At 36.7% G+C, this 11,988-nt stretch overlaps 1 protein-coding gene across 2 annotated transcripts in view; it reads left to right on the top strand.

Moving 5' to 3' along the window:
- The window catches only part of LOC136265542 (uncharacterized), a 139,081-nt gene extending 129,593 nt beyond the window's left edge, over positions 1 to 9,488 (top strand). For both annotated transcript variants that reach the window (XM_066060415.1, XM_066060416.1), the window contains exons 36-61: positions 250 to 390; positions 441 to 656; positions 714 to 860; positions 913 to 1,119; positions 1,231 to 1,521; positions 1,838 to 2,134; positions 2,188 to 2,305; positions 2,355 to 2,649; positions 2,700 to 2,739; positions 2,996 to 3,113; positions 3,164 to 3,294; positions 4,773 to 5,045; positions 5,111 to 5,293; positions 5,580 to 5,656; positions 5,710 to 5,844; positions 6,078 to 6,203; positions 6,256 to 6,428; positions 6,483 to 6,618; positions 6,679 to 6,834; positions 6,897 to 6,996; positions 7,053 to 7,129; positions 7,182 to 7,316; positions 7,368 to 7,505; positions 7,595 to 7,746; positions 9,017 to 9,152; positions 9,206 to 9,488. In XM_066060415.1, the coding sequence (XP_065916487.1) occupies positions 250 to 390; positions 441 to 656; positions 714 to 860; positions 913 to 1,119; positions 1,231 to 1,521; positions 1,838 to 2,134; positions 2,188 to 2,305; positions 2,355 to 2,649; positions 2,700 to 2,739; positions 2,996 to 3,113; positions 3,164 to 3,294; positions 4,773 to 5,045; positions 5,111 to 5,293; positions 5,580 to 5,656; positions 5,710 to 5,844; positions 6,078 to 6,203; positions 6,256 to 6,428; positions 6,483 to 6,618; positions 6,679 to 6,834; positions 6,897 to 6,996; positions 7,053 to 7,129; positions 7,182 to 7,316; positions 7,368 to 7,505; positions 7,595 to 7,746; positions 9,017 to 9,152; positions 9,206 to 9,277 (4,070 nt within the window). In that variant the 3' untranslated portion in view covers positions 9,278 to 9,488. The remainder of the gene's footprint in view (positions 1 to 249; positions 391 to 440; positions 657 to 713; positions 861 to 912; positions 1,120 to 1,230; positions 1,522 to 1,837; positions 2,135 to 2,187; positions 2,306 to 2,354; positions 2,650 to 2,699; positions 2,740 to 2,995; positions 3,114 to 3,163; positions 3,295 to 4,772; positions 5,046 to 5,110; positions 5,294 to 5,579; positions 5,657 to 5,709; positions 5,845 to 6,077; positions 6,204 to 6,255; positions 6,429 to 6,482; positions 6,619 to 6,678; positions 6,835 to 6,896; positions 6,997 to 7,052; positions 7,130 to 7,181; positions 7,317 to 7,367; positions 7,506 to 7,594; positions 7,747 to 9,016; positions 9,153 to 9,205) is intronic.
- Positions 9,489 to 11,988: the final 2,500 nt, after the last annotated feature.

The raw sequence follows: 11,988 nt of genomic DNA on the forward strand, positions 1-11,988 counted from the left end.
AGTCTACGAGTATTGTGTTGTTTGAGTCACAGTGTGATACACAGTGAGGACATAACATGTGCATGTGTATACAGCAGGTACATGGAGAATAATAAAGTGTAAAGAGGAATGAATGAATTATGTTCTTACACATTATAATGTTGTAGGCATGTTCATTGTTACAACTAGTGCTTGCTATCAACACAGTGCAGGTGGAAAGCACATCATTTTAATGTTACATATAAATGTTTTTATATATAATTTGTTTAGTATTAATGGTACAGTTCTCATCAAAAGCCTTCAATGGATCAGAATCATCTCGTGAAGTGATATTAAATATAGTAGTGATAGGAGGAACTGCTACAAAAGGCTTCAATGTGCGTATTGACTTGTATGGAGTATCTGCAGAAGGTAATGCAGGATATAGTTTTCAACTGTACAGTATTTGTCACAAATTATAGGACGAAAGGATTTTATTTCTACTCTTGAAACTGTTAGAATTCCTGCCGGAGACACTTCAACTACAGTAAGAGTACCAGTGATAAATGATACTATTGTTGAGGGAGATGAGATATTTAATGCAAGTATGAGATTAAGAAATGTACCATCATCACACCAAGGTAGAGTTAAGGTTGGATCCATTACTAGTGTGACTGGAACAATACTGGACTCCTCTAGTAAGCTCAAAACATTTATTTTGATAAAGATATCATTGCAGTCATTGTAATTACTAGATATAACAGTGCAGTTCAACCAAACACAATACACTGGTTCAGAAGATACAGGATTTGTACAGGTAACATTGGAACTAGTTGGAGGAACATCCAGTAGACCATTTGATGTCACTGTTACTCCATTAGAACAGTCACCAGTGTCTGCAAGTAATGTTGTGTATTTCTATTATTGCTACATCTTCATCTGATTGTGTTATAGGTAGCTCTGATTTTAACTCTAGAGCTTTTGATGTAACATTTAATCCTGGAGATAAGACTAAATCATCAAACATAACAGTGTATAGAGATAACATGGTTGAATACAATGAAACATTTAATATTGTCATATCTCTATCACGTCTTCTTAATCTTCGTATTAAAATAGATGACAAAAATTCCATTAAAGGACTAATAGTAGATTCTACTTGTAAGTACATATAGATTGCTTGTTATGTATAAAGAACTTGATTAGTTTACAGCGTAGATGTAAAACATATACTGTCTTGCAAACTTTATTTGTGGACATATTCATTTGTAGTAACCGCCTCGATCACAGAGCATCCTGATAATTTAACTGTTGTATATGAGAATGATAACATCACTTTATCCTGTAATGCCACAGCTAGTGGTCCCATCACATATCAGTGGAGGAGAAGTAGTGGAAGGATGATTAGTAACAAAGCCAATGGAGTCACCACACCTACACTAACTATATCATCAGTTACACAAGATGATGAGGATGAGTATTACTGTACTGCTAGTTATGGTGTATATGTGGATGGGACAAGTCATGTAGCTAAGTCAGAGAGAGCAAAAGTTGTTGTGTTTGGTATGAGTTTGCATGTAAATATTTTGTGTACACATTTACACACTTTTAAATCTTATAAGTCATCAGGGTTATGTATCAAGTGGAATTGGTATAGTTATAGCTATTTGTTCATGCAATATAATTGCTATGAGGTACTTGAATCATAAATTCTTTGTATACAGTAACTAATGACATTTAGTAAGTGCTATTTGTATACATGTATGACAAACTCTTAATGAGATCTGCAAATTATTGGGAATAATATATAGTGTAATGGTAATAGCTATTGACGGTAGCAGCTGTTTTGAAGGAGTTGACTATTTATGTTATTCTGCAGGTCCACCAACAATATCTGAACCATTTCAGCCAGCATATCATCATATAATTGGACAGCAATTTATGTTAGAATGTTCAGCCACAAATGATGATGATTCTCCAAATAACATAACATTTGTTTGGTTAAAAGATGATAAACAACTCAATAGTAGCATTGTAATGCAAACTGGCTTGTTGCGCTCCAGCCTGTTCATACAGCAGTTGGATCCTAAAAATCATAGTGGAAATTATTCATGTGGTGCATATAACAATGAGATGTCTGACTCCGTGTTTACAAACACCACTGTAACAATAGAAAGTGAGTTGGTTGTTTTATTACATAGGTACATATATTTAAAAATATTATTGCAGTTTCCAAAACCTTTAAAGATTCACCAGTCAAAAATCATGAAACAAACAGTGTTGATGAGACGTACTTTACTTCCAATGTTGAGCTCCCTACACTGGACAATTCCTATGCAGCAATCGGGTACACTAGTATATATTATCTACAGATATTTATATTTTATGCTCCACAGGCACTTGTTTGTTGTTGTGACAACAGGTAACAGAACTGAGCCATCTCAAATACCAGACAATTTACTTGTCAATTATGACCAATCGAAGAATAGTACATATGTGGCAGTTGTTGTACATAACATGAGTGGGGACCAGTGGGAGAAGATGTTAGTGCTGGGTGGTGGCAACATCACTGAGTTGGTTGATAGCACAACTAATCCACCAACAATTAAAAGATATCACAATATTCCACTTGTAAGAGGAACCACTTACTTCACATTTGTCAGAGCATATGCTTATGATCATAATGACACAGTAAGTGTAGTGGTTGACTGTATGAAGTGGAAATATTGTGAACATTACAGAATCCAAGATATGCATCAAGTGGCTACTCAGAGCCAATTGGTTAGTATTATCAACATGTGTATAAGAAACAAATGCTCAGGTCTGGTATATGCTCGTGTACAATGCATGTTTTATGTGGAGCTGGTTTACTAGTTAACTGTAAAGCTGTTTGTGCACATGTTCTTGTTTCCTGCATTATTAATTCTTTTCACATCTTGCACATGAGAATCTGGTAACGTGCATGTAGTTAAGCAGTGCATGTACGCACTTGGAGCAGTAATTCTGTAATAGCTAAGTACAATGTACCTGCTAACAGGACTTCCTGCTGCATCTGGTGGTGGAGGTAGTTCAGGAGGAGGTGCTGCTATAATAGGAGTTGTTGTTGTCCTGATCATTATCATAATAGCCATCATCATTGTCATCATTGTGCTACTGTAAGTGATCACCTGTATGATGTTATCATGGTGATGAGTACTACTAACAGGTGGTATAAGAAGAAATATAACAAGAAACAAGCTCCAATACTTGCAGCAGTACACCCTACTAAAGAAGATATTGCACTTCAGGAGAAGAGTTCTGAAAAAGCAATGCTAGGACCAGTTGAGACTAAATCATGTAAGTGGAACACAACGAGCATACCATACCTGTAGGAGATGTCACTTTTCTATTTGTAACACATCAAGATTTTAAAGGTGGTCTGAGTACATTATCCACTATTCATATGGAGGATAAATATTTTGATGGATGTGTAGCTAATAACAATCTCTGATACAATGAATAATGTAGTGTACTTATATTCATACCCATGCACATGACATAGCTAGAACACTTGTAGCTAAAGCTTGAATGAAGTGACCACTCTATTGAAATAATTGTTCCAGTTTATACTATTCACTGAGTATTGTTATATAGAAGCTACAATTGTAACAAATTACTGACATGAATTTTCCTTTGGTAAATATTGCTGTTTATATGTGACCGTCTCAGCAAAAACCCGACTTGTTTGCACAAGCATACATATTGAGAAAAAGGAATTTTTTAAAGAATTTGAAATATTACAAACATGCTGCAAAGAAAAATATGCAAGTTTTTTTAAAGACTCAAATCGATTAAAACTATACACCATCTTATTCACCTGCTGATGAAAAATTCAAAAATCTATTGTTTATTTTCTGTAGCCCCAACAGTACATGTATCACGTGCATTTGTTTACAATGCAGTAAATGTAAGCAAGATTATCATCATTTCTTCAACTAAACTGCCTACTATATGCATAAGTGACTACAGGGCTAACACCATAACTAAATTGATTTGTTAATCCATGGTGAACATTTTAAACCAAATTGCAGTGTTGTAGACTATTGCAAACGGAAGTTATGGCTGTGAATGGAAATGCTTGTAGTTTATTTTCAGTATAGTTGCTGTACAAATCGACTATCTTGCTCTTCCTGCTGTCTAGAGAGAGAGACATCTTATTTGTTAAGACAACATGCAACATAATTACAGGGGTCTAGACTCAGGAGTACCATGCACTGGGTAGACAGTACAGAAGCCTTGGCAAGACTTACACTATTAAATTACAATACAAAAATAATACTTAAATGGCATGCAGAGAAGTTCAGTTTAGGCAAACCAATAGATCCCAGTCCGGGGAATTAAAAATCCTGTATGACCAGGAGACAACAATGCGAGCAGCCTGCTCAAACAGGGATCTTACAGTCTTCTTTGTTATTTCACAAGCATTGGTCACTTGGGCAATTGTGTTTGGCGTAAAGTGGCCTAAACAACCAATCTTGATGGAAATGAGATCAACAGATAAGCCAGAAAACTGAAGATCATATTATTGTAAACAGCCATACCGATCTTCCTTCCCAGCTCTAACAGCCAAAAGATGTTGGTGGGGATAGTTAGTTGAACAGACAAATGGAATTATTGGAAACCAATTTTAGAGTTTGCTCTATTTTTAACTAAGGCAACTGTCTCTGTTACCTCAGTCAAGTAACTGCCCATGCATTGCACTACATACAAATACAAAGAGAAAAATGCAGTGGTACAAAGTATTACAAATCCTTGTATGTATTGTTTATCCCCAGTACCAATTGTTAACATCAAGGAACAAGAAGTGAAGACATCAGTTGGACAACCAACCACACTGTATATTGAGGCACGTGGTAATCCTCCACCAGAGATCAGTTGGACTAAGAATGGATTACCAGTCAATGACCCACTACTACAGAATGGTTCACTATACATGCACAGTACCACTCACAGTGACCAGGGAACCTACACTGTAACTGCCACTAGTGATGAGGGGTCAACCAGTGAAGCCATTAAACTGTTGGTCCTTAATCCACAATATATACCTTGTAAGTTAGTTGTGTGTAATGTGTTGTGCTGTGTTGTGTGTAATGTGTTTGTTATCTTGTTTTAGCTAATAGGTACAAGCCAATTAAAGTGGAGAACTTTGCTGAACATCTTGCCATGTTACACTCATCAATGAACCAACAATTTACTACTGATTATGACTCACTTGTGGTACAAAGTGATTTCTCCTTTAATGGAGCAAAATTAGAAATCAATGTGATGAAGAATCGTTACAAGAATATCCTACCCTGTGAGCAAAAAATCAGGGTCTTCCACACACATTCAATTTACCACCTTTGACAATTCATAACTTCATATTGAGTAAAGCTATTGACTTAAAATTTGATCAATAGCTTTACTAATCTTAAGTTATGTTAGTGAGCACCAACATAACTTAGGAGTAATTTCAAGTTTATATGTTTCTTGAAGTTATGGTCTTCCAACTTCATAGGATTGAATGTGTGTGGAAGACCCCTTTTTCACAAATTCAGTCGCAAATGACAAATTGGCTGCATTATTCATTTTTTAAACTCCAGATGATCATGCAAGAGTACCACTAACCTTACAAGACAAAATTGCTGGAACTGATTACATTAATGCTTCTTTTGTTGATGTAAGTGATTCTACACATTGATGTTAATAATCTGTGTTCATCACCCTCCACAGGGTTACAATGAGAGGAGGGCTTACATAGCTTGTCAAGGTCCCATGGCCTCCACTACTGCTGAATTTTGGAGGATGATATGGGAACAAAATGTGACTGCCATTGTCATGGTTACTAACCTCACAGAGGAGGGAAAAGTAAAGTGTTCTACCACACACAAACACTCACTATGATATGTCCTTATATGGTCTGGGCTACAAACTACCTACACACAATAAAATAGCTGGTCAGGACTGAAATGGCTTCTGTTGTAGTATACATAACCATATAATGGATGTGGCACCATCCAACTGTCTAATAAATGTTGTATTATAACAGATGTGTATTGTATCCTTATATGGAGTGTGATTGTGTTACTCTATTATTACAGCCAAAATGTCAGCAGTACTGGCCAGATGGTGTAAATAAATCCTGTACTTATGGGAACATTTCAGTGACATTGATACAGGAAGAGATACTAGCTGAATACACCATCAGAACACTGGCTGTGAAAATGGTAAATTCAACTTTAAAAGTAATGTTGGTGCAATATCTGATCTGTTTCTTAGATTGAGGCTAGTTCTGAGGCAAAATCTGTCAACCTTGAAGTTCAACATTTTCACTTTACAGTCTGGCCAGATCATGGTGTGCCCAAATATCCCACAGCACTTCTGTCATTTCAGAAGAGGGTTAATAAACATCACAAACGTAAACGTGGTAGCCCCCTAGTTGTTCACTGCAGGTGCTGTAATACCTGTGATCATCTCTCTGTGTATTGTATGTCATGATATTGTAGTGCTGGGGTAGGACGGACTGGGACATTCATTACTATTGATGTGGAGCTGCAACGTATCAAACATGAGGCAATTGTGGATGTATACAACACTGTACACAAGCTGAGGTTTAGGAGGAGCTTTACTGTTCAGACACTGGTAACAAATTATACTCAAATTAGCAGGTCTTTCCATTAATGTTATGCAATACTCTTACAGGCTCAATATGTTTTTATATTTGATGCTCTGATGGAGTCCATCATGTGTGGAGATAACTCTATTGCAGCTCCTGCTAAGAGTGCAAAGTTGAGGTTAGAAGAGTTGGCTAAGGTGAACCCTGCTACCAAGCTGTCAGGATATGAGTCTCAGTTCAGGGTAACTGGTCACTCTGATAAAGCAGTCAGATATTTGTCAGTGTTGTCCATTAATTGTATTAGAAACTACAAGCAGCCAGTCCGAAAGAGTCTGATTTCCAGTATGTTTGTGCCAGTCTTCCTGAGAATAGGCACAAGAACCGATCAATAAAGCGTTTGGCCCGTAAGTTGTGTTCAAGTTACTGAGAGGTAATGCCACTGCCACAATATTTTTAACAGCGGACAATTCACGAGTTTACATCACTGCTAGTGCTGCTGGATATACCTCTGACTATATCTGTGCTAGTTACATTGATGTGAGTATGTAACTTGTGGCTTCCTGCACCAATACACATTTTCTACCACTAGGGATATCGTCATCGTAAAGCCTTCTTGGCTACTGAAGGACCAATGAATTCAACTGTGATTGATTTCTGGGGGATGGTATGGGATAGGAGTTCTCATGCAATTGTCATGTTGAGCTTGTTGGAAGAGAATGGAAAAGTGTGTACAGCAGAGATCACATGTGCTAGTGTTACAGTATTATCTGTGTAGGAGACATCTGTGAAGTATTGGCCTGACAAAGGAGAAACCCTTCAATTTGGACCATTTGTTATTGAGACAACCAATGAGTCGAAATCTGACAAATACTTTGTGCGACGCATTATGCAAGTTAAGAATACGTCATCTAAAGTGAGTTATCCTGATAATCACTTGCAATCTGCCACAATGATATGACACCTAACCATTAAACATGTACTACATCTCATTACTCCTGTTAGAACTCAACTCCCCGAACCATTAACCAATTCCAGTACTTGTGCTGGCCAGACCACTCCTGTCCATCAGAGGCTTCCTCCATCATGGATATGGTTGAGATAGTTGAGACTGTACAACGTAAGAGCAAGAATGGACCCATCACTGTCCACTGCAGGTAATTACTCATGATATAGCTAACCAAATTAAAGCCACTATAAGCCAAAATTGACTGGTTGGGGCACTATCAGTTTATTGGACTAGAGAGGTGTCAGATTCAACTGATTTTTCCAAATGTATATGCAGTAAAGTGGAAGTGTCTGCTCAGTTAGAGTATAATGTATAGTTGTTCATTGAAGTGGCCAGTTCCAATGGGAGTACAATCAGGCATTAAAAGTAGACAATGCCCAGGACAAACATTCAACCTTTGATTTGTTGGATGGGTTTAGGAAATGTTGCTAAATAGCCATCATAGCAATCAAACCCAAAAACGCCTTTGGAGTGAACCCAAGTACTTGCAAAAAGTTTCTATGAAGTTTAGAATTTTTTCATTTGCTTGACCTTTTTGCTGACTGATTGCCTGACTGGTGCCTCTAGCCAAGCATAGCTACAGGATTGATTTGTGATGTTGCTTCAGCCCAAGACATACCTTTTGGCCTGGTGGCTAACTTTCAACACTTGCTCATAAACCAAACCATTCAGAAAATTTATTAGTAGGATGGGGGAGCATAATTGTAAGCATAAAAGGTTAAATTATTTTGAGAACTTGGCATAATATTCATTTGGCAGCTTAATATTATGCTCCATGGCTGCTCTATTTACAGAGTTACTGATTAGGCTATTTAATGAAGTAGTCTTGTTTATAAGCAGACTACTACTTGACTGGCAAGAAAGTAGGAAAGTAGTGGTCTTGACTATAAACAGAGCTAGAGTAGCCATGTCATTCTTATTACATGACATGCATTTTTCACAAATGACAATTTACAGTATGGAAAAATCTTCCTATTATGCCAGAATCATATGCTTGCTTCAAGGCACCTATATGTTACCATGATGTGATAGTGCTTAGCCATGAAACAAAGGGAATTGCTTACACTTGCAGCTATACTAGTGGACATTTATCACCTACTTCAGTCATCGCTATGCTATTGACTAGCTATAAGACTGAAGTAGGGATCAAGTATCCACTAGTATAGCTGCAGGTGTAGGCAACTTCCTTTGTTTCATTACTTATATTTCTGTGATCCCTATACTTTAATTTAAAATTCCTAAGTTTTACTCATACTTGTATATAATACCTCCTAACACATGATATACCGATCAAGAGCTTCCAAAAGAAATTGTCAGAAGGAATATAGTCAACTTTGGACAAAAAGTGTTCTCTTTGCCTCGTACTACCCACCTATAAGTAGCCACCTATAATTACATCTATTTTGTCTTCATTGTAGTGATGGTTTAGGACGTACTGGAACGTTCTGTGCTCTGATGCAGTGTTATGATCGGTTCAAGACTGAACACATGGCTGATGTGTTCTATGCCATTAAGACCATGCGTGCCCAGCGTCCAGGAATGGTGGAGAACACTGTAAGACCTCACCATGTGTATATCATGTCATTATGACTGGTCTTAATCTGCAGGCTCAGTATGAATTCATCCACAAAACCCTCAAGGAGACCATGGACCGTCTGGAAACATATTCCAACTTCTGAGGACTCTGAAAACTCAGCGTCATTAAATTTGGATTTCATTGTACATAGTAATAATCTTAGGACTACTTTCACTACCATGTAGCTTGTAGTTTTGTAACTGACAGTTTTGTAACCACCAGGCACACTATATTTACACTATTCCCACTGCTATATGTATTTACTCAACATTGTGAAGTCAGTACCTATTTAAAGAACACAGCATGCTACTATTTTCCTCAGTTAAAAAGATACAATTCATTAGAACTAAATTATCTAGTTATAAAATTATATGAGACTATATAGCTCAGTTTGCATATGTGGACAACATTTTGACTCTAGGCCTTTTGTCAAAATTGATCATGACTTTTATTAATGTTGTGTTGTGGAAATTTGAAATCACCATGACTAAACTGGTGCCTTAAAATAACATCTTACTCCAATAGAGCATTCATGTATGTGTCAGTGTCACAGTTATTCCATGACATAGGTATATAGAAGATGCAATGGAACCAGTTTAAAAATGACTAGTGGATAATGTACCCACAGTGACATACACACAGATGTACACACATATCAACTCACCCCTAGTTACATTACCTTATGCACCAACTGCTTAATACACTAGTTTTCAAGTCTGTTGTCCTGTTGATCATATGCATGCACATGACATGAAAATTTCGAATGTGCATAGTTATAAGCAGTAAATCCTTTATAACCTTGAAATGAAACTGTTCCTGTTGGTGGGTAGATACTTTGAAAAGGCGTTGTCACATTTGGAGTAACAGCAGCCACTAAATCTGACACATGTGCCATTTTTGTCACAGATAAATGCACGCGCGTCCACAAATTTTTTGGACAGGACAACAGACTTTAAAACCAGTGTACAGTGGAACCTCTCCCAAAATTAAGGACACAATAGAAAAAACCTCCATATAGTTAGGTGGCTTAGCAAAAAAATGTGGACAACCGACAAAAGCACCATTTTTTTCTGTGAGTTCCTCACCACACAAGATAAAAATTTTTGATAGGATCCACCTCAGGCATGCCTGTTGGGAAGCCATTCAATGCTCGGAAATATGCCCCTTTTGCAATTTTGGTGTTTAAAATAGTAATTTAAAACTTTAGAATAATCTAGAGCATTTCAAGTGACATTACATGTCATTAGCTTTAAAAATTTATCAACACATGTCTATGTTTATTCACAATTACCCTATTAGAGCAGTCGGACAATACCGTTGCCTCCTGTAGCACAAAGATAAGCACATCTCCACTCTGCTTTTTACATGCGCTTGAACCAAGATCACTTAAAGCATGCAATAGTCCACCAGACCACCATCGCAAGTATCCCTAGGCTGTGTTGAGCCCCACAGAGAAATCCATATGCACTCTCATAAGTGCGTATTTTGATAGATGGAATCTTTAGCTTGCTCTGAAGTGTACAATTTCCAGCCTAGGGACCCAGATCTAAAAATTTAACCATGTACTTGCTTATAGGAAAAGCTAGTACTAGAGACAGTACATTTCATCATGCAATTTTTTTGCTTATGATACAACAATCGTATCATAACAGAAAGATAAAAATAGCAAGAGAAAGAACTAAGCTCTTCTATTCAGTGCTGCATGGTCAAACTTATATTAATTTTGCAGGACTGATTTATTGAATGTGGGAATTTGAAAGACTAATACTGCTAGAACAGTTAACATCTATAAAGTTCTGCTACACAGAGATAAAATTACCATGACCACTGTGCTAGTTAAACTCTTCTTCACATGTGATTTCAGCATAGCTATCTTACCCAATTGTGCCAAACATATCATAGTTGTAATTCTACACTTTTGATTACCTGATCAATGAAATATTGCAATTCTGTACGTGTGTTCTTTAAATCCTAACCTAGTATGTCAAACTATCCACGTGTAATCTTTAGGTGCTAAGCTTAACAGTAATGGTCAATGTAAACATGCAATACTAAAAGTTATTTTTCACTGCTACATTAAGATTGCATCATATGTGTGAAGCATATTTAACACTACAGCATTTGATACATTTGTACCTGTGGGGGTACTGTACCTGTGGGGGTACTGTACCTGTCCGGTCAGGCTCTGGTAGCAAAACAATTATTTTTTACGCATACATAGTTAGTAATTTATACTTTACTATTGCTTAATAAAAGCTGCCTGGAAATTCATGAAAAAATCCATGGCGACTGAATCCCACAGTCACAAACTGTACTTTAACCACGTGCACACTTTGCTCTCATGAAATCCTATACATTAGATCCACTACTACAAATACACATTTTTAGCATTGATTAAGCTTGAGACTTGAGTAACGGAATTTTAACTTACATGCAGCAATAAAACATTTTTTCATACTAAATAACAAGGGCTGGTGTGTGTGTAGTATAAGCTGGTAAGTTATCAAGCTATAGCTACTTCGAAAACAGGCACAAAACGAATTCTGTAAGATGCGTTCTGTGACATCTGAATGACTACAGTATATGTAAAAGATGTTTCATTTATATAATATCACAAACTAATTACTGCAAAATATTATAGTGTATATTTATTACCATAGTGAACGATTACAGAGAAATTCCTCTATACAGTTTGTGGATCATAAAAGCTGTATACACTGTAAACTATAATATGAATGAAAAAATCACTGGTCTGCATTGAATAAAGCTTGTTGAGAGTAACATTACTATTTATCCGGTCTTGGTTTAATGTAC

Source organism: Dysidea avara, chromosome 9 (assembly GCF_963678975.1).
Source record: "Dysidea avara chromosome 9, odDysAvar1.4, whole genome shotgun sequence".
In the NCBI taxonomy this organism is placed as follows: Eukaryota; Metazoa; Porifera; class Demospongiae; order Dictyoceratida; family Dysideidae; genus Dysidea; species Dysidea avara.